This window comes from Acomys russatus, chromosome 4 (genome assembly GCF_903995435.1).
Source record: "Acomys russatus chromosome 4, mAcoRus1.1, whole genome shotgun sequence".
In the NCBI taxonomy this organism is placed as follows: domain Eukaryota; kingdom Metazoa; phylum Chordata; class Mammalia; order Rodentia; family Muridae; genus Acomys; species Acomys russatus.
In genome coordinates, this window is record NC_067140.1 from 1,627,961 (window position 1) to 1,655,076 (window position 27,116).

The window sequence follows — 27,116 nt, forward strand, 5'->3', positions numbered from 1 at the left end:
AGCAATGGTTATTCTAAAAAACAAAACCAAGGTGTGGTGAGAGTTGGTTGACGAGACCACCTGGTAGTCAGGTGACAAGGCCAGCCCAGTTACGCGGAGGTCTCTATTTCTAGGAAGCCACTGAAGTCCCTACAATATAAAACTGCTAAGCACCTCTCCTCTACGTTTAATCGAATTCCTATGCATCTCATGCTATACCAATGTGCATGACCAAGTAGACCAAGGCCAGGGTCTGTGAGAGGCTGAGCTCAAGAACACAGATACAGAGGCGTCAAGGAAGAGGAAATAGAGAGGTCCTCACACCAGAGACGATGAAGTGGCAGCGGGCAGAGAGGGTGCACGGTTGTGGGAGGCGGTTCACTTACATTTTATTGGTGCCTCAAAGGACTTGGCCACAGTCACCATCACATTGGTACCAAATACCTGGAAGGAGAAGACAGGAGTCTAAAGGGAGGTGGGTGGGTAGGAAAAGGCTATCCCTAGCCTACTAGATGCAGTGTTGTCTGAGGTGTTGGAGAGCCGAACAGGGAACTGGGAGAGCTGACCCGACATTGAGTTGAAATGGCCACTCATGTGGTTCTGGGCAAAAGAAAATGGAAGGAGTTTGACAGAGACTCTAACTGGGCAAAAGAAAATGGAAGGAGTTTGACAGAGACTCTAACTGGCCCAAGCCAGGCAGCCTGTTGTTGTTCAAGCTTCTATCCCTCTTAAGAGACAAAGGACCCACCAGGAGGTGATGGCACACGCCTTTAATACTTGGGAGGCAGAGGCAGGTGGATCCCTGAGTTTAAGGTCAGTGTGGTCTACAGAGCAAGTTCCAGGACAGCCAGGGCCACACAGAGAAACCTTGTCTTGAAAAACCAAAGATAAGCCGGGCGTGGTGGCGCACGCCTTTAATCCCAGCACTCGGGAGGCAGAGGCAGGAGGATCGCTGTGAGTTCGAGGCCAGCCTGGTCTACAAAGTGAGTCCAGGACGGCCAAGGCTACACAGAGAAACCCTGTCTCGAAAAACCAAAAAAAAAAAAAAAAAAAAAAAAAAAAAAAAAAAAAAAAAAAAAGAAAAACCAAAGATAAACAGATAGGCAAACAAAGACCCTAGGCAGCATTCATTCAAAGACAAAAGGTCTTCTGGAGCCAGGGAAAGGATGTTCCAGTCAGGCACTGCTCAGACTCCTTAGTAGTGCCTTAAGAAAGTCTGCAGCCAGAGCACAGCTACCCCCGGTTCTCCCTGCTGGGCCATTCCCTAGCATTCACTGCTCCTGTCCAAATGTCCCCAAGTCTCAGCTCAATTGCCCTAGACACACAGGATTAAGCAGTGCCCCTGTAGGGACCACCTGGGGGGATCTGAAGGCACCGGGGACATTGGGCTTTTGGTAGGGGATTTAGTCCTCTGGATTTATATATGGACTAAAATAGACCTACTCTGGGGCACACACTTCCATCAGAGGGCCACATGGACCAGAGATGCAGGAAAGCCAGGAGGCAGAGGAGCATCCTCAGAGTTGAACATCGTGTCCCTGCCTGACTCACCCAGAAGATGTCATAGATGAAGAGTCCGCCAAGCAGGATGCAGCCAGTGCTCACGTTGTTCAGATGCAGGAGCTCTACCCCATTAAGGGAGAAGGCCAGACCAAACAGGTTGTTGGCAATCCAGTGCTGAAGAAAGGTGGTAGTGAGACTAGCTCTCTGCGCCCCATCCTGCCCTGTCACCCCCACCTCCCCTGCTGCACAGGCTGACTACTTACTTTCCTCAGCAGGTACCAGACACCAACGACACTGCTTAGGCCCAGGCACACCAGGTCCTTGGTGTCAAACTCATAGTTGATGATCTCTGGGCAGAGAGGCCAGGTAAGTCCACTCCCCGGAGTAAGACTGGTCCCCCCACACCCCCACCCCAACCTGTCAGTCTCTGGATGGGAGAGGGCATGGCTGTCAGCATGGACAGGCCCATGGGCTCAGCCTTGGTCAGTCAGACTGGCAGGGGCATTAGGCTGGAGAGGGCTTACGGGAACCATCCCCAACCCTCTTAATTCTAGAGGAAGGACTTAGGGCCAGATGAAATGCGGGTGTAGGGAGACATAAGCTCTGCCAAGCGAAGCTGGGTGTCCCTGGGGAGGTCTCAGCCTCCTAAGAGTTTGTTTCCTTATCTGTAAAAGGTCAGCAGCACCTTCCTCAAGGGGCTGTTGTGAGAAATACGGCTGTTCTTACAATGACCTCAGCACAGTGCCTGGAACACAGTGGGTTCCCAGTCAATGCTATTCCTACCGAGTTCAGAATTTTAGGAAACCAAGGGGATTGCTGGTCACCCTTCACAAGCAAAGGGAGGAGGAAAGAAGACAGATGGAGAAAGAGACAAGATCATCTCAAAGGCTGCTCTTGGGAAAACTCTGGTAGAGACCCTGACGTCTGACCCACAGGAGACGGACGCGTCCAAATCTCCTAATATGGAAGCCCCGAGAGGTGTTTGAGCCTTCCCCCAGGCCACAGGGCGCGGCCGCTTTTGTCAGATTCGGAAGTGCAGCAAGCCACTGCTCGTTCTCCAATTTCTGCTTGCTCCTGTGGTTACAACACCCCGATATCGGTTTTTAAAGGCATCTGTCGAATTTATTCATCATAACCACAGAGGCATTGTCTTCATGATGTCACATACAGACACACACACACAGATACAACACAATATTTATATTTAGCTCAAGTGTATTGCATCTAAGGCTCACTTATATGTCTTCATGTGCCACAGCCCGTCATTTAGATAATGGATATTCTCAATGCCGATCCCCTTGTTGACTTTCTCAATGTCCGCTGCAGCCATCTTCATAACTCCAACGCACAGGGCGTGCTCTTTGCCTTCGGCCATGACCGCCACTATCGTATCTTCTGCGGCGGTGTAGAGCTTCGCTCCCGGAGATGTTAGACCCGGACACATGATATTTGCACCACCGAGGACAAACTTGATGGCTCCTTTGTCGACCTGCTGGTGTGGCAGGATAAACGGGTATTTGTGAAGTAATCTTAGCGTTGGATAAAAAGGTCCTTTTCTCTGCCTGAAAAACAGCAATTCTCCATTGACTGTAAGGATTTCCATGTGCTCATGGCATCTCACTATTTTGACGGGATCTTTCTTAGGCATGATTTGATTAAGCCACGGCTCGATACCTGGAAACTGTTCAGTCAGCTGGCTCTTAATACCCTTAATAACAGAAGTTTTCAGCTGGATGCAGTTGGACACACAATCCTTCTCGTCAAATTTCTTGAACATGATCTTGGCGAAAGGGCGCACCAACGGGGAAGAGCTGAGGCGAACCGTGGATCGCCGAAGGTCCGACCGAGGCGTAGTCTACAGGAAGGATGGCACCGGCGTCCGAGCCGGCCGTTGTCGCTAACCGGAAGGTGGTCCGACAGATTGCGCTTTACGGCTGTGCAAAATCCGATTACTTCCGCTCTTCTGACCCCCCACGTTGGCTCTGACCCCTACGTGGTCGCCCCACGGGCTCCTCTCCGGATTTCCGGCTCTTCTCCGGACTTCCGATCAACGGGCGGAGCTCAGACCGGAAGATACGTCAGAGTATCCACGTCTAGGTATGGACAGTCACTTCAGGTTCGGACTGGACATGCGCCGAGGTGCGTCATCCCCTTGGGGGCACATTTCCCAGCTCCCCTTGGAGCTAACCCACCAATAGGGATGTTCCAGCCTTCCTTCCGGCTGCGCAGTGGTTGTCACGCTAGACCTCCCCACCCCTGGGTCCCGTGAGTATTACGGAGCTGGAGGTAGATGAGACATTGGAACTCTGAAGGCTCTATGGTCGGTTAAAAAACAAAACAAAAACAGGCTTAGCCTTGAAAAAAAATTCCAATAATCATTTATTTGGAACAGATGTACTTGACGCAGAGACGAAGCATCACATCGCCGTTTCCGGGGACAGGGGAGAATGTGCTTGGCAACCAGGAGAGAATGGAATACACTCCACAGGCTGTTCATTTCATGTATGAGAATTAGCTTCCACTTGGCTCGAGCCATTGTTAAGTCTTGTCACCGTGCTTGTATCCATTATGATAACACATCCTCCTAGTTTTCTTTTTCAAAGCTTAGGTGAAACAATCACTCAACAGACAACGCTAGGAACCAGCTGTCTGTTACAGCTTTTACTGAGGCCTTTTATGAGCCAGGCACTGTGCTGAATGCTTTCTGCTTATCATTTACTCCCCAACGGGGAAAGTACCGGATATAATTTTTATTTTACAGATGGGGTAACAAACTTCCAGTAAAAACACCCAGTGCTCAGAAATAATGGAATCACCCAGATTCCCATGTCTTGGTAATGGCAGAGCCGGGATGTGAACCAGGGCCATACGATTTGAGCTTCTCCTTTATTACTAGTTCCTTTGGAGAACCCAGTATTGGAAAAAGAAGAGGGGAGAACAGCCCAGGGGGCAGGGGCAGCACTGACCTTCCTTGTTTTCCCCAGAGCCCTGTGTGAAGAGCAGCTGATACTGTCGATTTGGGAAGTTGGCTGGAAAAAACTTATTCATGAAGGGGCTGGAAAGAAAGACAAAGCAGGTCGGCAAACAGCCCACAGACATCACAGCTCTAACAGTCCCCACCAGTACCTGCCTATCTGTGGCTGTTATCCCCAGACCCCTTCTCACGGGCCCTGGTAGGCACCTGTTTCTGTTCCCTTTCTCTATAGATTGGTAGTCAGTTAACCGGATAACTTGCCAGGGTCGCACAGGAAACCAGGATCTGAGCTGAGATTCAAACTGAGGTTTCTGAACTCCTAGCGACTAGTTTTGCTTATTGGCAAAGTGGACCCAAGAAGACTTGGTATGAAAAATTGGGAGGGAGGGGGTGCAAAGAGTCAGAATTTCCAAGTCTAGCCCGTGTGCTTTCTGTATCGGTCTTTTTTCAAAACAGTGTCCTCCCAGACTCCATCAAGTCCCATGCTATTGATCTGGTGACAAAACTGGGCTTTTACAAATGTAGTTGAAACCTACCAGATAGACACACAGCCTCCTGGGTAGGGACACCCTCGTTTTCATGCCTACTGTTACCCAAGACAAGCCTAACTTTGAAACTGTTGTTACCCAGAATGCTCCATATCCTGGCCAGGCAGGGAACAGAGATGTTCTTTCACAGACTATGTTAGAGCCAGACTAGCAAACCAAGACTTCTTGGTTGTGGGTGTGACAGTAGTGCAGTCCTGTGGGGACCAGAGCGGTGGCAGTCTCCCTGGGCTTTGGTCTCCTTACCTGTGTGAGAAGCTTATCGCCTGTCTCAAAAGAGGTAGGCGTGTGAAGATGAAATAAAGCAGGAAAGATGGCCCCAGCTCAGTGCTGGCCTGTGGCAGGGATGTTTAAGAAGGCATCCCAGTATGGTTTCCCAACTAAAAAGTAAACCAAGGCAGGCCTGCAGACATCTAGGTCACAATGGATAAGGCATGATTAAGAGAGGCCTTTCTTTTTCTTTTTCTTTTTAATTTTTAAATTCTGGTGGCTTGGTGATTATGAATTTAAGAACTATCTCTGGGCCTCAGTTTCTCTACTTGTCAAACAACTGATCCTTTGCAGCCTTAGACTGTGTGGTGGTTGATGACAGATGGCATCATAGGCAGAGAAGTGGCAGACACAGGGCTGGAATCTGGAGTGGGCATCCACGGAAGATCTCTGACGAGATGGAAGGCAGAAGCAGCCAGGATGGCCAAGGCTGGGGGCTCAGTTTGCTGAATCTCTTTTACGGGGAGGGTGAAGCCACAGCGCATGTGCAGATAAGGCAGAGGCAGAGAGCATGTGAGGAGCTGAAGCGCGTACCCTGCCTAGCCTCTTAGGAGCCTGACATTCTGTGTTTGTTTTTTTTTTTTTTCCCCCTCTTCCCTTGAGACAGGGTTTCTCTGTGTCGCCTTGGCTGTCTTGGACTCACTTTGTAGACCAGGCTGGCCTCGAACTTACAGTGGTCCACCTGCCTCTGCCTCCCGAGTGCTGGGATTAAAGGCGTGCGCCACCACGCCCCAAGGCATTCTGCATCTTACTTAACCAGCAGAGGACACTGAGATGTGTGTCCTAGGTTCAAGTCCTATCTCTGCCCCTCTTAGAGGTGTGATCTTGGTGAAGTCACTCAACTGCTCCTTGCAGCTCTTGCCATATGTGAACATTAGAAGACCTTTCTCAAAGGATTATTGTTCATTCTAAGATGGGTTCAGCCTCAAGCTTGCAGCGATCCTCCTCCTTTGCTTCTTGAGTGCTGGAACTCTAGGACCAATCCAAGTCTGATCCTCTCGAGGGCTATTGAGAGAATTAGGCTAATAATGTCTGGTATTCTGGGAGTCTGGCTGCAGCTTCCACTTAAGTGTTAAATGTCTGGACTGAAATCTGCCTGCATGCTACACCAGTGAACTACACAGCCAGCTCTTAATCACTGCAAGATAAATTCTGAGTTGCCTAGGCTAGCCTCCAATTTTTGATCCTCCTTGTCTCATCTGTCTAAACAGCTGGGATTACAGGCAAGCACTGAGAAAAGTCTGTCTGAATAACACAGCACAAAGGGCGACTCCTGTGATGCAACTGGTGTGAATCTGTGAACTTGAGGGGCGGGGCCCTGCCTCATCGTCTTCTCCCTATGCCAGGCACAGTGCTGAATGCACTTTTACCATGGGCAGAGTGTTATTATGACCCTCCACGGCTAATTAGACACTTAAAACTCCACTGCTGCTTGCTGAGAAACACCCTGGTGCTCTCCCTTCCTCTCCAGGGGGAGATGGTGAGGGTTAATGAAACTGGTGATGTGCCCTTGTTCTCTGGAGGTGAAGACTGGGGCTTTCTCTCTGTGGGCCACTTGAGTAAGGCAGGAGGCGAGCCACAGGTGATAAAAATAGTCCAAGGCTGCCTTGGCAGAGTGTGTGGAATCTGGCGGGGCTGGAGTCTTGGTGATTGTAGTAGGTGAAGGCAGGATGTGACTACCCCCTCCCCTCCAGCTCCAGTACTGCGAGCTGCGGTCTGTTCTGAGAGAGCTGAAGTGGGCATGCGATGGCACTTTAGAGGGGGGTTGTGGAGAGGTAGGCCTGCTCTCTCCAAGTTTTCCTTTCTCCTTAACGTCTGTCAAAGCAATAAAGAATTCTAGCACTGGGACCAGACAGACCTGGGATCAAGGCCCTCTGCTTTTATCAGCTGTGAATACTGGTAGCCATAACAACTCTTTTGAACCTCAACTTCCTTGTCTCACACCTTCAGACCTTAGAGTACAAATCCAGAGGAAGGTCTGACTTGTGGCTACCAACAGCTCATGGAAACTCTTAACACTGCAGTTTTCTTAACCAAAGGACTCGAGAAAACACAACTCCATCGAGTAAGAGTCAGTTTAATTTTTGGATCAACACTCAAAAATACCACCCCCTCCCATAACAAAATTGCTTCTTGTTGGTTTTCGTTCTTTCTCATGAGCTAGCCTCCCAAGTTCCTGGCCCTCTATATGGGTGTCACAGCAGATTACTAGAGCTCTGAATTTTAATAAGAAAATGATTCATGGCTCAGTGCTAGAACACATGACTAGCATATGGGAGGCCCTTGGTTCAATTCCTAATGGAGAGAGAGAGAGAGAGAGAGAGAGAGAGAGAGAGAGAGAGAGAGAGAGAGAGAGAGAGAAGAACACAAAACAAAACATCCAAAGAACCAAACTCAGGGCCGGGCTGTAGCTAGGTCGAAGAGACTGCCTAGGAATGTAGAAGGCCATGAATTTAACATCCAAACATTCAACCCACAAAACCAGTTTCTAGCTAACAAATTTTACTATGCACCATTTATTTGTTGTTTCTAGCTGTATAGCTGAGGATGGCCTTGAGCTCCCGCTTCTCCTGCCTCTGCATCCCGGAGGCCTGAGCCGACACACCAAGCCTCCACGTGTCTCTTTTTTGAGACAGGGTCTCACAGTATAGCCTTGGTCGGTATGGAACAATGTAGAACAGGCTGGCCTTGAGCTCAGAGATCTGCCTTCTCTGCTGGGATGAAAGGCATGTTGTACCACCTGGCTTCCCATGTAGTTAACTGCTGACTTCTGCTTGTTTGTGGTGCTAGGATGAAACCCAGGGCAAGTGCTCTACCACTAAGCTGTAGTCCCAGGCGCTGCTGGTTTTATTTTCTGCTGATGATATCTACCAGCAACATTTATGAATTGGCTAGATGGTAGAGATGCAGCTGGTTAACCTGAGACATGTGGGACACAAACATCTGTGGGCAGTTAGATCCAGGGCTGCCGAGATACTGTGAAATAACCAGTTCTCAAGCATATGATAGAAATGTTCCTTTTAGAGCTTGTTCTCACCATGTGGTGAAGCTAGGCTACAGGAAGAACTGGGAGGTGATGGGATGGGACTGGCTAGACTCGGAGGCATCCTCATCAGCATGGAAAAGAAGGAAACCCTAAGTTTCAAAGTGACGGCACCTCATGAGTGTTAGCCCTGCTGTTATTCTTGCTTGCCAGGTCCAGGTCACCTGCATTCTCTGAGAAGGACCACAGTACTCTCAACACAGTAAGAACAAGATTTTGCAGGTGAAGATGGTGCTGGGTTTAGTAAAAAGCCTATAGCCAAAGTCTCAGCTATGTAACGCTAGGCCAGTCCTGAGCTCACTGTGTGCCTGGCAAGGCTCAAGGTGTGCTGCAGACAGCAGCCCATTCGATGCTTCCTGGCTGTTACAGGATTCTGTATGCTCTCTGTCTACAGGGGAAAATGATACTGAGAGAGGCCAAGGCTACCTTTTGAGACTGCACTGTGACGGCCTCCATCCTGTCAGTACCTAGAGGAAGCAGCCACATTGCTCTGTGCTACATTCTGTGCCCACTGCTGTCTTTGGGGCAGATTCTGCTCTGTCTAGATCTGAACATTCTGGAAAGAGCCTGACACTGGCCTGTGGCTGGCAGAGACCATCCAGCTCCTGGCCTGGTACCTCTGTCCTTACCTTCCAGGCTTCCTACCTTTCAAACCTGAGTTCAAGCTGAATTCCTTTCTTTGGGCAACTTTTCCTGGCTATTCCGCAGTCTGTGTGTCGACTATGGCAAACAGGCGGACACAATGGTCCTGGGCTGTCTCTGTTGTCCATATTGGGGCTAAGACTCTCAGTGAATGGGAAAGGATGCCAAGGGACTCTAAGTGTACAAGCCAGTTCTGCAGTCTGAAGTTCCCACGACACTGTCCTAAATCATTTATGCCTGATGCCCTGATGCGAGCAACGGGTCTGAGCAGAGAGGTCTGTGTTTGGGCTTGCTGTTTACCAGCCGCGTGATCCTAGCGAATGTCTTAGTCTCACTAACTTGAGCTTCTCTAACTGTGACCCAGGGGCAGCAACAAGAGCTGGCCAGTCAAGGATGTCTAGCAAAGTGACCACAATAGTCCTAACAAAGGTGACTGCGGTACCTATTGACTGTGAGATGTCTTTTACACGAAAGGCACTACTTTGTTTTGTTTTGTTTTTTTAAACACACCCACAAGGAGACTGAAGTCAGGGAGATTAACTTTGAGTGTAGAGGCTGGACTTAAGGACAGGTGGTCAAGTTCAGAGCCTGCACTGCCAACCCTCTGCTGATAGGAGTGTGTCCCATGGATAGCTGAGTCTAGTCCTGGGCAAGGGACACTGATGTGACACTTCTCAGCATTGTGATGACTCTGACACTCCTGACTATGTGGTGGCCACCGTAACTGGCTAGGCTTCTAAGTCCCTATAGGGAGACTGGCCCAGGTTCTATCCCAGACCATGTACAATGTGGCACAAGGGATTTTATAGCCAGGATTTAAACCCAGCTCTGAAAGACACAAAAGATCATGTTCCCATTCAAGACCCTGTACTGGCTCCTGAGAAGGTAGCTTCAAAGGCTGCCTTTGAGATGCCTTTGAGATGAGAGACGCCTTCTGACCTGATGGTGTGGGACAGGGCCAGGATCCCCAGCACGAAGAAATACATGGACAGCAAGAGGTTGATGTACTCCTGGGAGAATATCTGAAGAAGAAACATAAAAAGAAACAAGTCAGGGTTGCCAGAAGTCACGAGGAATACTGCACGGCTTGGGCGCATTCCACCCCTGTGCTATCGGGGATAGTCAGGAAGGCTCTCAGATTCCAGGACTTCCATTTCACAGCTGTGGGGAGGGCAGGACCTCAGGTCCCACCCAGAGGCTCTGCACCCACAATGGTGCCTAGATGCTTACATGTGATTTTACCACCTGGAGAAAGAAGGTCAATTACTCTATGTGCCCAGGGTCTTTGATGGCAGTCCTAGAGAAACAGTGGAAGAATCTGAAATCAAACCCAAGAACAATGTCAGACCCAGAGAATTCATTCTTCAGTGGTTCCTTCTTCCCGCTCAAAAATCCGGGAGTCCTTTCAAAGTGGCCACCAGGCCCCGAGCATGCTTGTTCCAAGATCTCAAGGTTCTCGCGCTGCACTCGTCAGACCAGCCCTTCCGAGCACTGCTGTCCCGAGCCTGCGATGGCAGCCAGAAGGTGGGGTACCAGGCCTTCCGGGCACTGCCACCCCGAGCCTGTGATGGCAGCCAGAAGGTGGGGTACCAGCCCTTCCGGGCACTGCCGCCCCGAGCTGTGATGGCAGCTGGGAGGTGGGGTACCAGGCCCTGACTGCTACGTCCTTGCCTTACCATCTGCAGGGAAACAGAAATCTTCTGTCACAGTGCTTCAAAGCTAGCTGGAACCTGGGAAGGCTGCACTGTATTGACCTGTGCCTGCTGCAGCCTCTACTACACTGATCACCATGTTCTCTTAGGTGGGAGGAAGGGATGTGCTTTTCTTGTGTTGTATGTAGACCACACTGCTTGAGTAAGACTTGGAGTTATCTGGTGAAACATCATATCACTCTCGACTTCAAGCCTTGCCACTGTTTCCCTTTGTTTGCATGCTGTTCCCATGAGTGGGAAGGCCATGTAGGCCCTCCCAATGGAGGCTGTAAATCACTGTCCTGCCACACACTGGGTGTGATTCACACGTGGCAGCCTCACTCCTATTCCCAGGCAGCCTGGGTGTGTGCTCTTGGGCTGCTGAGATGTTTCTCTTTTCCCCTTACCTAAGCCACCCCAACTCTTCTTTCATCAGCTTTCAGCACTGAGCAGGAAAGTGAATGACCCCCAGCTGGCAATTTGGCTGCATTTCCTGTCTACTGTGTGCAGGGTACTGTGCCAGCAACTAGCCATTCAGTGAGGAATAAGGCATCGTCAGGGTCCACACGCTGATGGGAAAGAAAGAATCTCAAAGGACACTGGGAGCCAAAGGGTGCCAGGCTCTGTCGTACCATGACAGAGTTCAGATTCACCAAGCACAACTGAAGGTCGCAGGCAGTGGCATGATTTCAGGGCCCGAGGGGACCCTACTGCTGCTGTGCATACATAGCAAGAGTGGAGGCAGAGTGCCCAGGGAGAAGAGGTGCTGCATAAGCCAGCAGAGAGCGCTGTGCCCTAGACTAAAGGGGAGCTGAGGAGAAGCAGAGTCCAGTCTCTCCTGGACCAGCAGGATGTGCAGAGGCGCTGGATACTCAGAGGGCAGAGAAAAGGGGCAGGGCAAAAGGATTCCCACTGTTCCTGGCTGGGTGTGTGTGTGTGTGTGTGTGTGTGTGTGCGTGCGCGTGCGTGCATGCGCAAAAGGACTCCCACTGTTCCTGGCTGAGCAGGGTGTGTGTGTATGTGTGTGTGTGTACACACACTACGTACTATGGGCTCTGGCAGGAGGTGCTTACAATGGTCTGGTTCCATGCTTCACAATCTGGTGTATTATTGCTCAGTGACTAGCACAAGACCTAAATTCAGAATGACTGACTAGCCAGCAAGCCAAGTCAGGTAATGGGAACTCACTTCTCATTTACAAGATAACTGGTGGCCAAGAAAGATGGGCGGTCCCCCAGAAAGGACCTTGAGAAGAAGGGACTTATACTTGTGGGAGCTGCAGGGAGAGGAGACAGGGAGACCCACGGGCATGTGGCTATTCTGGGGTTAGGATGGAATACACAAGCGAAGATGGAAGGGATTTCATCGGCATCTCTGGATGTTGTCAAGTCACAGTTATGAGGACACAGAAGAAGGAAGTCACCACAGGGAGCAGTCTTATTGCACTGGTGGCACCTAGTCACCTAGGTGACTTAGAGCCTGAGAACAGGAAGCTAGAAAGCAGGAAGGAAGGAAAGGGGGCTGAATAAATGCCACCAAAGTGGCCTTTTCTTGTTACACAAACCACAGAACCATATGGCTAGAGTTCCAATGGGGCATGGTGGCCACATTGTTCCACAAGGGACACTCTAGGGACACGGGAAGAGCTTCTGCTGGGCCCACCTGCCCAGAGAGAACAGACTAAGCAATGCAAAACCTTAGACAAGTTCACACCTTTTGATCTTAGAAATCCTTGGGGGGAAGGGGGGCAGCAACTGGCCTAAGGGAAGAATTAAACATTAAATGAATTAAGAACTAAACTAAATATTTTTTAAAATGTGAGAAAGTCTGGAGGCAAGAGGCTAGATGTGTCCTCAGTGCAAGAGACTGGAGACATGGCTCCAGCCAAGTCAGAGGCAGCAGTCACGGCAGGACAGTGGATGACAATGTGGGACTGAGAGGGAGCCTAGAGAGCCCACTTCATACTGCTACCTGACGGGTCAACTCTGATCACACAGATACACCAGTGGGACTATAGAGCAAGGGCTTCTGGGAGAGAGGGAAATGAAGATGGAAAATGGAAGTGAGCATTAGGGGCAAAAGGAGAAACAAAAAGCCAGGGCTTTGAGCAGAGTGGGCTCTAAACCAAGGCCTTTGATAGGTACAGTTTTCATCTGAGGTCCAGGAAACAAAGGAAAACCAGAACTCAAAACCAGAGAACACTCAAGAATAACCAGGAATATATCCTGAGATTTTAAGAGTAAAAATCAGTGACATTCTGCTTAAAGAGAGGGAGAGAGATCCAATCAGTCAAGTGTGGTGTATTTGCTTGTGGGGTATTCTGAAACCAGGAAAGAACGAATATTCATGTCAGAACTGAGGCAGGGCTCCTGGGATGGCTCCATGAGCAATGGAGCTTACTGTCAAGCCTGAAGACCCGAGTTTGATTCCTGAAACTCAGCAAGTGGATAGAAAGAACCAACTCCTGCAAGTGTTCTTCAGACCTTAGCACATATGACATAGCATATATAACCCCCAAAGTAAATTAAATGTTTTAAAAAGTGGGGCTGGAAAGTTGGTTCAGTGATTAAGAGCACTTGTTGTTCTTGCAAAGGACAAGGGTTCGATTCTCATACCCACATGAAGGATCACCACCTCCTCAGGAACCAGGCATGCATGTGGCACACATACATACACGCAGGCAAAACATTCATATACACTAAATAAAATAAAAATTTAAAAAGTGATCAAATGCACCATAAAACAGGTATTAGAAGTTGGGTTTTTCCCTGACTCATACTGGTAAAATTAAGTTTTGGTGCTGGCTGGTGCAGGGGAGGGAAGACAGTGGGAAGGTAAAACAGTGCAGTCTGATACAGGGTGAGGGTGCAGCTCAGAGGCACAAAAATGTGCTTGGCACGCAGAAAGCCTTGGCTCTCAGCAGCCCCACTCCTGCCATCACTACCACTTCCACAAAGGAATTTGGCATTGTCTGTCCAATTGCAAATGGAGACCCTGTTTGACCTGGAATCTTACTGCAAATACTCAAGGAAGATATATCTGGGCACCGAAGTCTTCTATGCCAGTGTGGAGTTATCTCTGCTGTTCTCTAAAAATGACCATGCATTCAATAAAGTCATCTAGGCAGCAAAGGACTTACTTTGAAAAAGAGGTAGAGTCCCAAGAGAGTGCAGCTGGCGATGATGGGGAAGCGGGCGGCGTCCCGGCTGGTGATGGTTTCTGGCATGTCTGAAGAGCTCTAGAGAGAGAGGAAGGGTGCAGCTGAGCCACCATGGCCGTGCGCTGCTGGAACACGAGGCTTCAGCAGTTCTCTGTCTCCCTTCATGCTGGTTCACTTTGATGTCTCAAGGGGCCCCACAATCCCCATCTCAAGGCTTTTGCTAATGGTATTCCCTCCACCACAGAGGTTTATAATGACAGATGTTATAGTTAGCAAAAATATGGCACCAATAAGGAGCTGACAAAAGATAAATATTTATACACAAAAGGACTGAAAATAAGACAAAAACATTTTAGAATTGTAAATATGGAAAATAAATGAAAATGGAGCAACAGTGTAGCATAAGGATCACACCAGTTTTATAGAATTTAAGTCAAAGTCTATTTGTAGCACAATTTTAGCTTACATTTGCATTAAAGAACTTTCAACACAGGGCTGGTGGTACACCCTTAACCCCGGCACTCAGGAGGCAGAGGCGAGGTGGAGGTGGAGGCAGGTGATTGATTCTCTGTGAATTCAAGGCCAGCCTGGCCTACATTAGTGAGACTGGGAATCTTCCCTACAGATATTCGTGGCGCAGTCTCCATTTACTCCTGTCGAAAACAGTGACAATCTTTGGCTTTACTTACCTCAGAGTGGTGTGGTGTGTGTGCCCGTGTGTGTGCGCGAGTGGGCGCACGCGCATGTGTACCCGCTAAGAGGCTGAGTGGAGACTAGGACACATACAGAGCATGGGGAAAAGTCAAACCGTCACCCTGTGAAGTGAACATGTGCCCCACCCCCACCCCGCAGGGCCGAGGAGCTGTCAAGGCTAAAAGGCAGCCATCGCCCTATGAATCTCCCCATAGTTTACCAGGATGGGGGAGACATGGGCACTCTCAATAGGGAGGCCCGGTGTCCTTTCTCTTTCCTGCCAGCCCGTGGCTTCTGTTCTCGTCAGCAGTGCAGTGACACCTGGGCGGGACCTTGCCTCTGTGTATCCCCTCCACACCTTGAATACATTTCCTGTGTAGCAGCAGTGTGGGTACAAAATCAGCTAGACATCCCCCCCTCCTCAGTGAATCCCCAGGCAAGGGGGCTACAGTCTTGACAGCTTAAATAGAGGGCACAATGCAGTGTGGACACATGTGCTGGTAACGTAGTATGAAAGCCAAATGGTTAGAGAGCCTGTGCTAAGGTCAGGAGGCCCAGCAGCCTCCTAGCTGCATTTTGGGATGGTGACTCTCTCTCAGAGCCTTCACTGCCCTTGCCTGCAAAACCAGGACTCCAGTGCCCGCATAGAGCCTCAAGTCATTCTTCAAGCCTATGTGCTGTTTCTATCACTATGTACGCGGCTAAGCCAACACTTTCTGCAGGGAAGCAAGTGCCACAGGTGGTCACAACAGATGTCTTTTAAAGCCTTGAGAGCCAGACACAGGGTCTGGAATGCAACAGAGGCCCAATAAAGGCCATCTGTGTGGGGGTATTTGCTCTGTATACACAGTGGGGCAGTTCTCAGGCAGACTGCACAGAGAGGCCTGCCTGGAGCTCGAAAGCACATTCAGGCCTTTGTGGCTTCCCTGCAAACCAGGGCTATGGCTCATTTCCACAAATGCCTTTCAGTTCAGCCCCGTCCCAGGGCAGGAAGAGGCTTCATGTTATTCGATGACAAACCAAGGTTGGACAGATGCTTCACCAAACAGAGGAATCTGGTCTCCTCTGTGGGTGCCGGTTATAAATACCTCATGCTGCAGTGTTGAGTCAGAGTGAGAGCCTTGCGATCTGACTGGTAGTAACAGAAGGAGAGCATTTACTGAGCCCTTTCTATGAGCCAGGAGTGTCCCAGGAGCTTTGTGCAAAGCCCCTGCCCCCAACAGGGACTTTTTAAAAATTTAAATAAGGAGAGTTCTTTCTTATGGAAAGTGCCACCCAGCAGATACTTTTAACACATGAGATTCTTGCTTAGTGTAAAACAGACAGTGAATGAGCAAGCCAGGGATCAAGCCCAGGCAGCTGGTGGCTGGTGGCCGTGCTACCTTCCTCTCTGGAGAGTTCTACTTGAAGACTGATGGTCACGCTAAGGAGGCCTGTGGTCTTCCAAAGACTCAGAATCCTGAAGAAAAGAATAATTCCTTTTCTTTTGTTGTTTTGTTTTTTCGAGACAGAGTTTCTCTGTGTAGCCTTGGCTGTCCTGGACTCACTTTGTAGACTAGGCTGGCCTCGAACTCACAGTGATCCACCTGCCTCGGCCTCCCGTGTGCTGGGATTAAAGGCGTGTGCCACCATGGCCGGCTAGAACAGTTCCTTCTTTGCTTGTTTTTAGAAACAGGGTGTCTCTGGGAAGCCCTGGCTGTCCTGGAACTCCCTCTGTAGACTAGTCTGGCCTCAAATTCAAGAGATTTACCTGCTTCTCCCTGTCTCCTGAGTGCTGGGATCAAAGGCGTGTGTCACCACTGCCAGGCTGAACATCTTTGTAGTTACAAAAAAAAAAAATACTACAACTTATTAAGATTCACTACCAATTTGATTTGGCCTTTTAAGCCAAACACAATGAAAAAAATTAATGGGGAAAAAAGCTTCACAAACAGCTGAGACAGATTTAGCTTTCAGCATCCTGGGTATTCAGATACCAGGGTGGAAGCCAAAGCAACAGACGGAGTCCAATGCCCAGTTCTGGGCCACTGGCATCGCCAAGAGCCCCAGAAGGACTTATTCCTGACCACACCCCAGAGATAGCTTGGAATTCCTGGGCCACTTTATTATTATCTATCCAGATTGAGGCCCTGGGGTCTCTTGCACTCACCCACACTCACTCTCCTGGCCAATGCCTTGAACTTACCTTCTCCCCATCTGTCATCCCCCACCCTCCAAGCTGGCTTCATCAACTGCACTGGCCGTTTTGTGTCTCCTTCCTCTGACACCTGCACCTGCCTGCAGGCCAGTGAATGGCTGCAACCTCCAGGGCAGACCATTTTTGTAGACACTAAGACGAGATTAAGGCAGAGTTTGACTCAATAAGCCAATTTCAAGAAACTTTTCTTGTGTAAGGATATTGATTTCAGCATGGTTTGTAGTGGATAAAGACTAAATCAAATTGCAGAGGTCTCTAAATTAGTGGCTCTCATCTTTTGCGTGTGCACCAGAATCAACAGGAGAGTTTGCTAAACATTCCTCAGGGCCTATCTTGATTTTCTGATTCGGAATCTGATTTCCTGAAAGTTCAAGTTCTGCCCTTTCAGAACTGGTACCCTGAACAAACTGTGGGTACAGTGGGCACCTGCTCACACCTGCAGTTTCAGCACCGGGGAAGTTGAGGCAGGAAGAGTGCTGAGTTAGAGGACACACTGGGCTGCCGACTAAGGACAGGCCAGGCAGAGCAACACAGCAGGATCCAGCCCCATCAAGACAAAAGCAAAACCAAGACCCAACCCCCTCCCCACTTCCCCAAAAGGACCATTCCAGATGCATCCATACAGTTGGGTGTCTAAAGAAACACACTTTCTATGGATGGATAAATAAGTCCCAGGTTGGGCAGCTACGGTGGGAGGGAGATGTTCATATGTACCCACGGCGTTTTGCATCATGCACCAGGGAGCTACCTCACTTCAAAAAGGCTGAGGCAGCTGCAACATAGAAAATGACTAATTTACACTGCTGAAGAAAAACAGGGTGCAGAGCAGTAGGTACTGAACAACTCCCTTTATAGTAATAGACTTACCTGTGTGCATATACAAAAAGCATATATTCGCATACACGCAGAAAACACAGGCTGAGATATAGCCTATACAGGTGGTATAGCATATGTTTAGTACGTGTAAGGCCCTGGGTTGGATCAGGAATGTCACAACAAAAAAGCTCTAGGTCCCACAAGTAGCTGGGTGTGTGTCACTTCCAAGGCGTAGTTCTGAGGTGGCTCTCCTCTATGCTTCAGCAACCACTAGACTGCTGCACATGAGCGGCAAATTACCCATTTTAAGTGTTACGTTACTTTCTGGAGTCTTCCTCAGAAAGGTTGTAGGGTCCCTGTGCGTCCTGTCACAGCACCCAAGTCCCTCTCCTGGGCTCTTGCTATCTTTTTTTTACTGTTTACGATCCTCAGTGTGCTGAATTTTCAATCACATGTGCAAAGACACCTGCTGCCTCTTCCAGGAGACACAGCAGAATTCACTCGAGTTGGCTGATGGGACATTCTGTGTCTTATCCCAGCAGACCTGGCACCTCACCCAGGACCTGACAACTGATGCCCAGTCCTGGTGGCTAAGAGATCCCTCTCTGCTACAGGTGAAAGTCCAGTGAGCCTGTACAAGGCAGCTCCTGCTTGGCAGGAATTGACCCCTTGGGGGGGGGACACAGGCTTCTGACACTCCTACACATTTCACCTTTTGCCCAGGATTTCACAACACGCTCTGCCTTTTATGGATGCTGTTGACCCCAGGGGAACTGTCCTGGAGTGCTCTTTCTCAGTAGGCCTTGGTGTCGCGTATCAGTTGCAAGTGCCAAGCTTCTGGGTCTTTACTCTTGTCAAATGAGCAAGGTGGACAAAAGAGTCATTTGGCTCATATCTCAGGACAAAACCCTACTTGTGTGTGTTCAGAGGCATCTGCATCAAGGATGGTGGCCTGGTCTAGAAGGGGCCCACCTGATGCATTCTCTAACTGCAGAAAGACTTTCAGTTCTTTTTCCAAACAGACATGATAAACTGGCTCTGCCTGCTGCTTGAGCATCAAGGCAGGTGTCCTAGCTACTGGGGCTGGGAAGCCACTTGTGAATGCGCAGGTCCTTTGTAGTCGCAATCTTTCTAAGGAAGCCTCCTTGTGGATGATGCTTGGAAGCGACAACAGACATTATGGCTCCCTTTCTTCTATCTACACCCTCTGCTCCAGCTACACCAAGTCACCTGCTGTTTCCTGAAGTGCCTCCTTCCTTCCTGCTTTGCTACTGCTCTTGCTTTCCCCAGCTTAAGAATGCCCTCTCCTGGCTGGAACTGTACATTTCATCCAAGCAGGATGCCGCCCTGCTCTGTTACAGATGCGCTGTGCTGTCTCTCTAGCCCACCGAGGCGCCTGCTGCATTTAAATCACAGACTTTGCTATGCTTGCCTTACCTCTCTTTCCGAACTCCTTGGTAACAAGGCTCTGATTGGCTCATCTATGTGGCATCCCTCATCTTCGATAATAGCTTCAATCCAAAAAACCACTGCTACCTAGAAGGTATTTTCTGCAGAGAGTGGTCCATGTGCAGAAGGCACCAAGGAGAACCACTATGTTTAGAGGCTGCTTAGCCTTATGCCATGCTGTCCTGTTTCTCTTTTGTCTTGTTCTGTGTTTCAGAATTTCCCCTGGCATCAAACATCTGCCTGATTGTACTGGGAGAGGCTAAGGACACCAGAAATCTGCCTAGAAAAAGCAGAGGAGCAAAGAAAATGGGTCACACCCAGGCTTTCAGCCTGAGTCCAGACTGAGTGCTCTATGTGCCCAGAAGGAGCCACCAGTTGCTTTCCTATTCTCAGAGAGGAAGGCGGTATGCTCTCAGCCTCTCGGTGTTCTGAGAATCTTAACTGTTTCACGAGTGCCAGCTGCCCTGTGAGTCGGCCCTCTCAGGGTAAGGCAGCTTCCTCTCCAGGCCACCTTCAGGTTTGGTGGGGGAGGAACAGTGGGGAATTGTACGTTATGAGGCATTTGGAAAGAGGATGACAGGGCTACAGTGGCTTAATATAGGGTAGGGAGATTTGGGAGAGAGGGAGTGGAAGGTTCTGGAGTCACCCTGAATATACAGAGTTAGATGTCACAAAAGGGCAAGGATAGGGTCCACTTCAGTCTCCCTAACTGTCCAACAGTGGTCATTATTCAGCAAGTAGGCTCAATTTGCAAAGGGACTTGTTTTAACGGAGCCTGGGAGGAAGGCTACTTTGAGGGTGTTAAGTAGGGAGAAGAAATCAACCAAAGATGTCTAGACCAAGGTACTACATTCCAAAAAGACTGGATGGCCAGAATTGGTTCCACTTGCCATAGTGAACAAAAGAAGCCAGCGCTGCTGCTCTATGCCCCCACCCCACCCCCTTTATCTCCCTGGGCAAATGGGTCTCTGTAGCCTAGCTGCCCTAGAATATTTGATTCTCCTGCCTCAGCTCCCTTGTTTACAAATGTGTGCCATAATGCCAGGTTTCCATTTTATTTTATTTTTTTTAAAAAAAGGACTTTACATTTACTTAGTGTGATTATGTGAGGTCAGAAAATAACATGCAGTAGTTGGGGTTTCTCCTTCCACCACTGGAGTCCCTGAAATTTAACTCAAGTCATCAGGCTTGGCGGCAAGAGCCTTTAATGGCTGCGCCACTTCCCCCCCTCTGGGCTTTGTTTTTAAGGCCAGAGAAGGGTCTGATCGAGAGTTCCTGGCGGGTACACACGCAGCTGTGATTTCAGGGAGACAGAAATCAGGGCCTAGGGATGGATGAAGATGCTACAATTAACTGTGGGTGTGGCCAGGCATGGCTCTTGGCAGAAGGATGACAAAAGATGGTGCCTTTCAGAGCCATACCTGTAAGGAACACTGGGGCTTTGTTTCAAAGGACCCAAGCCATCAAATGGTGTGATCGATTGCCCCTGGTGAGATGGAAACAGCTGGCCGTTGATAGCCATAGCATCAGGTGGGGCTGGGCTCGGCAGGCTCAGAGGAGGCAGTGCCTGCCTTTGTGTCTGGGATCTGGCCGACAGTGTTCCCAGCTGTGACATGAAGGAGGGGGCTCTGGGGGAGGGGATGTGGCTGGATTTGCCTGAGGGCCGCTGAGGACAATGCTAATCCCCGCTTCTGGGAGTGGCCAGATCCTGGGACCCCAAAGGCCAGACACAGAAGTGAACGCAGGTGGAGGGAATGGATCGATGCCCCGGGTGAGTGACACGGGAGAGAGGGCGGCTATCGGGACTGAGGGGACAGGTCATTGGGGGCTGTAGTCGGGACGGGGGTGGAAGGCGCCAGCTTTCACCATGACCCTACCTTGCCGCGGGCGCAGCGCACTGAGCGCAGGGCGCCGAAGAAGATGGGCAGCAGCGCCATGAGCAGAAGGCTGCCGTAGGCCAGCGCGATGCCCTCGGGCGTGGAGGGCGGCCGCGTCGTGCCGTTGGTCGTGCTGCCTGCCTCGGCGCTGCCGTTGTGCGGGTCGCTGAGGGCCGAATCCATGGCGAGGCTGTGCTCGGGCTCCGACTCCAGCTTCGGCCGCCGCAGCACGAACGCAGATGGAAGGCGAGGCACTGCGGGGAAAGCCACGTTCCCCTAAAGAAACAGGAAGTGACGCGCCTCCCTTGCCTTTCCGCGCCCCGCTGTGAACGCGCGCGCGTTCACGCTAACCCGCGCCGGATCGCCCTCTAGTGGCGCCGAGGGAGGGGCGGCTTGTTGCTAAGCAACTTGCGACCAACCCGTAAAGGATCTCTGGACCACTCTGGCTGTAATCCATCCTGAAATTTGAGGACCCATCCCTTAGTCGTAGGCTATTTTTTCAGTGCCAGGCTATATAGCTCTCCACAAATCCTCATCCTTCATGCAAGGAAAGGTACAACCACACTTCGTTTCTCTATGAACAGACCTCGTTCTCCCTCTTTGTTCCTTATACTTATTCATCTACATAGACATGGGCGCTTTCATGGCCTGTTTAATGTATTTAAATGTACTTTTGTTTCATATAATAACTAGCAAGGATCATCAGTTCATATAAAAACCTTTGGGGGCTGTTAGTTGAGGAACAAGATACTCAGAGCATGCTCTCATAGAAAGCTGATGTTTGATTCTCAGCACCCACGTTAGTGGCTTCCAACAATAAGCCTAGTTCCAGAACTGTGATTCCCCAGTCTTGTTTTTTGTTTGTTTGTTTGTTTGTTTGTTTTGTTTTGTTTTGTTTTTCGAGACAGGGTTTCTCTGTGTAGCCTTGGCTGTCTTGGACTCACTTTGTAGACCAGGCTGGCCTGGAACTCACAGCGATCCACCTGCCTCTGCCTCCTGAGTGCTGGGATTAAAGGCGTGCTCCACCATGCCTAGCTTGTGATCCCCATTTTTAAACTCAGGCACCAGGCATGCACGTGGTACAATACATATATGCAAGCAATACAGTTGTACACATAAAATAAATAAGTCTAAAAACAAAGACAAACAAGCAAACAAACAAAAACTTCTCAATCTTAGCTAAGTTTAACCCCAACATTCTAGAGGTAGAGGCAGAGGCAGCAAAATCTCCATAGGTTGGAAGTCAGCCTGGTCTACATAGAGGATTTCAGGCTAGTAAGGGCTACATAGCAAGACTCTGTCTTAAACCAGCAAACATGAGATTCAGTCTTATTAAAGTTAATCTCTTTATTTCTCAGAAAGTGGTGCAAAGATAGAATGTTGAGTAAAGTTTGATGGATTTTAAAAAAAATTTTAAAGTTATTACTATGTATACAGTGTTCTCCCTGCAACACACCGGCAGGCCAGAAGAGGGCATCAGGTCACATTATAGATGGCTGTGAGGCACCATGTGGTTCCTGGGAATTGAACTCGGGACCTCTGGAGGAGCCCTTAACCTATGAGCCATCTCTTCAGCCCATTGATGGATGTTTTTAACAGTCAATTTTTGATTAAAACTTCTATCTATGAATGGCTTTGTGTGTCTGTATGCTACATGTATTTGGGTGTCCTATGAGCCAGAAAACGGTATCAGATACCCTGGAGTTAAGAGTTTTATTTATTTATTTTGGTTTTTCACTTTCTTTAAATTAGGATTTGTATTTCATGTACATTGGTGTTATTGCCTGTATGTCTGTGTGAGGCTGTTTGATGCCCTGGAATTGGGGTTACAGACAGTTGTGAGCTGTCATGTGGGAGCTGGGAGTTGAACCTGGGTCCTCTGGGAAAAGAACCAGTGTTCTTAACCGCTGAGCCATATCTCTAGCCCCTTGAGGGTTTTGTTTTTTTTTTTGTTTTTGTGGTTTTTTTTTTTTTTTTTTTTTTTTTTTTTTTTGCTTTTGTTTTTGTTTGAGACAGGGTTTCTCTGTGTAGACCAGGCTGGTCTCATTTTGTAGACCAGGCTGGCCTTGAACTCACAAAGATCCGCTTGCCTCTGCCTTCCTGAGTGCTGGGATTACAGGCATGCGCCACCATGCCCGGCAGAGTTAGAGTTTTAAAAAAAGATGTGACTCTCAAAGAAATAGATAAAATAAAAGAGTTTGTCACGGGTTACAGGAACTAGAAACAGCACACTCCTGCATCGAGGTGGACCCTCCTGTGTGATAACAGTGTGTGCTTGTCAGGACCCTGGGGTTCACAGCAGAGTTCCCAGCTGAGCTGAATTGGCTTTACTCTGGAGCTCCAGAGTGATTTGGACTCCATGAAGGCGCAGACTGCTGTTTCCAGGTGTTCATCTCTAGCAGAGCCTTCTTCAGGTGGCTCCCGAGAAGACAGAAGAGCACTCCTGACTGTAGGCAGCCTGCTCCTTCCTCAGGGATGGTTTCCTTGGTTGTGTCAGGAGTTAGTCTTGCAGGTAGAGCCACCATTAAGACCCCAGAAAACCTGGTGGTCTTGATTCTGTGAGACCAGGCTGGATGACTGTAAATTTCCACACAGGCATTTGCTGTTCTATCTGCCAAGTCCACAGGACCTTTAAAGGTGCTTGACAACTATTTGTGGACAAATGGATGAATCTATTTTTCCTTCTAGTGACATGTTTTTCATTTCCACAGCCTCTTCTAGCAGAATGGAGCCAGCATTGTCACTGGAACGATATAAGAGAAACAATGAAACTTCCTGAAACTGGCAGTGGTGGTGCACGCCTTTAATCCTGGCACCTGGGAGACAGAGGCAGGAGAATCTCTGTGAATTTGAGGCCAATCCAGTCTACATAGTGAGTTCCAGGACAACCAGGGCTACACAGAGAAACCCTGTCTTGAAAAAACAAAAACAAGAACAAAAACAAAAACAAACAAACAAAAAAAAAGGAGTTCCCTTTTGGATTACCTTTTTTTTTTTTGATGTTATGACAAAATATTGGACAGGATGCAACTTAGGAAAGGATGGGTCTATTTTTGCTCACAGTTCACAGGTACAACCCATTCTGCTGGGGAAGGCATGGCCGCAGGAGTCAAGACTGCTGTCTCTAAGAGAGATGGATACTCAACACACCTTCTTCTTTTTAGTTAGGCTGGGTCTGGCTACAAGATGGTGCCACCCACATAAGGGAGGGTCTTCCCTTCCCAGTGAAACCTCACTGGAGATGACCTCATGGACTTTTTCAGAGAGGCACTTTCCTGGTGATTATAAATCCAATCCAATCCACAATCAAAGCTAACCAACACACTTTGTTCTCTGAGAGGCCAGTGATGGCAAATGAGGAGCAAGGGCTTTGGTCCAAAAGGCCTAGAAGCCATGAAAAGGGAAGCATCTTAGCAGAGGAAGGAGTGCACTGGCACAAAGATTCCTAAGAGGAAGTGAAGAATCAAACTCTTACTCAGAATGGGCAGGGCTGGAGCTGGGCCTCAGCAGCACCCAGGTGCCAGGGTATCCGTGATGCCAGGATTGCACGTCTACATTCCTTGTCTGCTTACTGTATTTATTCTCCTTCATGAAAAACCTGTGGGCTACAAATTTCAGACCCTGTGATTTGAGTTGAGGGGGTCAGGGGAGTTTCCAGGATGCCCACTTGGAAGTCCTTTGGGATGGGCAAGTCTCCTTACAGGGCTGAGATTGAGGGTGGGTCCAACCTAAGATGCTGGAATTGTCAGCTGCAGTTGGGTAGCAGCCAGAGACGGCTCCATGCTGCTACCACCAGCAGCTGTGGGCATTCTTTTATTAGAATTCTTGGTTTGATACAGATAGGACGAGTCAGTAGGAAGCAGACTTTGAGCTTATTATGGGAGACTTTGAGCTTAGATTTAAGTATGGGAGTTAACAGGAAGAGGTGCAAGACCAGGTGTGGGTAATGACTTCCAGAGAGAGCCTTGCCTAGTGTCTCAGCAGTAGCCATATGTACAAGTTTGGTGGCATCTAAAGTTACATTGCACAAAGGATTTCCAAGGAACCCTTAAAAAAGACTTTTCTCTGATGGGGTGGATCAGGGCCCAGGGGTTTCTTCTTAAACTATTGCACTAACTAAGGACAATACAATAGTAAACATCGAACCCTTACTCTGATCTACCCAATGGACAGGACATTCTTCACAGTTATGTGGAGAGTGGGGACTGACTCTGACATGAACTCTGGTGCTCCGTATTTGGCCACCTCCCCTTGGTGGGGAGGCCTTGGTGGCACTCAAAGAAAGAATAAGCAGGTTACCAAGATGAGACTTGATAGCCTATGACCATATAGTGGGGAAGGATGTCCTCCTCGGTCATAGACCTAGGGGAGGGGAATAGGGTGAAAGTGGGAGGGAGGGAGGGAGGGAGGAATGGGAGGATACAAGTGATGGGATGACAATTGAGTTGTAATCTGAATAAATTAATAAATTAAAAAAAAAAGACTCCCCACCCCCCCCCCCCCCAGCAACTGAAGAGATGGATCAGTGGTTAAGAGCACACACTATTCTTGCAGAGGACCCACATTCTATTCCAGCGCCAAGATTTGGTAGCTCATAACCACCTGTAACCCAGATACATGAGATCTGACGCCCTCTTCTGGCCTCCTCTGGCACCTGCACTTATATGCATATACCCTACCACATACGCAAAATTAAACAATAAAATAAAACTTTAGTGAAAACATTCATCTTTTTGGTAATGAGATTACAAACAGCTAGGATGATGAAATGATCTTAGCAGTGGTAGGTTTTGGAGACACAGCTCCAGGGGTGTCCCTGGCAGCAGCTGCCTAAACAGTTCTTCTCAGAAACCTCTACTCATGGAAAGTGGATTCCTGCCCACGCTCACTGCAGAAAGGATTTCAGAACAAGGCAGTGTGAGACACAGTTGGAGTTTATTAAAAGAGGTGACAGCTTAGATTCCAAGATGGAGGACCCAGCAAGACTTACCCAAGTGTGAGAAAGGAGCCTGCAGTTGTTTCCCCCGTGGGTGTGGGTGAGATAGAAGTGCAGGTGACCACCAGGCTTTTAAGTTCTCTTCATTTGCAACAAGTGTCAAAGGTTAAAGGATTTCCTTCTGTAAACAAAGTTTTAGGTGGATGCCCAGGGCTGGGGTTTGGATTTTGAAAGGAGGTTATACTCCTCCTGACTCTAGGAAAGGCAGTTCTTTGTCTTCGACGTTTTGTTCGAGATGTCTGTCTTTAGGAAGACATGAGGAAAGCGTCATTTCTGCTGGCAGTTGGCTTTCTCAGTGGTGTCTGGAGCCCCACGCCTGGCAGCAGGAGAGGCAGACCGGAGCACAGGGTGAAAGGCCTCTCTGCTTCCTCATGTCCCCTTTGCTGCCTTTCTGCCTTTCTGTCTTGCCTCAAAACCACAAGTCAGGAGTTTGCAAAGGAGCGAGAGCCTTTTACTGTGAGTGGAGTCTATATTCTTACTGGTCATTTACCAAGACTCCAGGTTTGTAGCTGGGAAGAGAGAATGGCCATACTTGGTCATATACACTTAGGCCTTAACCATCGTCCACTGCTATTTTAACTTTTTAAAAAATTCTTTTTTGTTTTGTTTTGTTTTGTTTGTTTGTTTTGGGACTGAGTCTCACTATGTAGCCCTGAACAGCCTAGAACTCTCTTGAAGACTAGGATAGCCTTGAACTCACAGAGATCCTTCTGCTCTGGCCTCCTGGGTGCAGGGATTGAAGGCATGATCTTTATTTTATTATTCTTATTTGACATATCTCTCCATATAATATCGTCTATATTGTCAGCCTTCCCAGCAAGTGCTAATTGCTTGGGAATTCTTGCTTCTCAGCCGGTGAAAGGCTTCACCAGCCTCTGGATGGAGGGGATAATTTTCCTTCCTATGTTCCTTTAATTTCCCCCATCTCTCTATCCTGCCTCAGAGTGACAGTCATGTACTGTTGGCCTCCCACGCACCAGGTTGCAAACATTCTCCCGGCGCTGGTGTGTCTCCTAGGGAGTGACTTATGTGTGGGAATTGTGTCTTTAGTAACCTGCTGGCGGGAGGGGAGACCCTGAGTGCATTGTCTGGCAGTGCTGAAATGGCAAGTCTGCCTTGCAGTAGAAGCAAACAGGAATTAGTGGAAGAAGGGGGGAAGGGAGGGAAGAGAAGACAGAGAGGCAGAAAGGAACCAGTGTGATGACCCGAGGCAGGCAGGAACTTCACTGAGAGAGGGGGCGTTCCTGTCTGTGTGTGTGTGTGTGTGTGTGTGTGTGTGTG

General features: G+C 49.0%; 2 protein-coding genes across 4 annotated transcripts in view; both read right to left on the reverse strand.

Annotated features, from left to right (window-relative positions):
• Positions 1-21,148, reverse strand: part of Hm13 (histocompatibility minor 13) — a 36,777-nt gene extending 15,629 nt beyond the window's left edge. The window contains exons 1-7 of one of the 3 annotated variants that reach the window (XM_051143506.1): positions 20,840-21,148; positions 13,787-13,885; positions 9,896-9,978; positions 4,449-4,537; positions 1,746-1,831; positions 1,531-1,656; positions 366-423 (exon numbers count right to left, since the gene is read on the reverse strand). In XM_051143506.1, the coding sequence (XP_050999463.1) occupies positions 366-423; positions 1,531-1,656; positions 1,746-1,831; positions 4,449-4,537; positions 9,896-9,978; positions 13,787-13,885; positions 20,840-21,022 (724 nt within the window). In that variant the 5' untranslated portion in view covers positions 21,023-21,148. The remainder of the gene's footprint in view (positions 1-365; positions 424-1,530; positions 1,657-1,745; positions 1,832-4,448; positions 4,538-9,895; positions 9,979-13,786; positions 13,886-20,839) is intronic. The other 2 variants (XM_051143504.1, XM_051143503.1) reach the window with 2 other exon arrangements.
• Mcts2 (MCTS family member 2) lies at positions 2,509-3,599 on the reverse strand. Its single transcript, XM_051143521.1, has one exon. The coding sequence runs from the start codon at positions 3,257-3,259 to the stop codon at positions 2,714-2,716; it is 546 nt and encodes a 181-aa protein (XP_050999478.1). The 5' UTR covers positions 3,260-3,599; the 3' UTR covers positions 2,509-2,713.
• Positions 21,149-27,116: the final 5,968 nt, after the last annotated feature.

Excerpts from the sequence above, each read along its gene's own strand:
- Mcts2 (XM_051143521.1), bottom strand. The coding sequence starts at position 3,259 with ATGTTCAAGAAATTTGACGAGAAGGATTGTGTGTCCAACTGCATCCAG.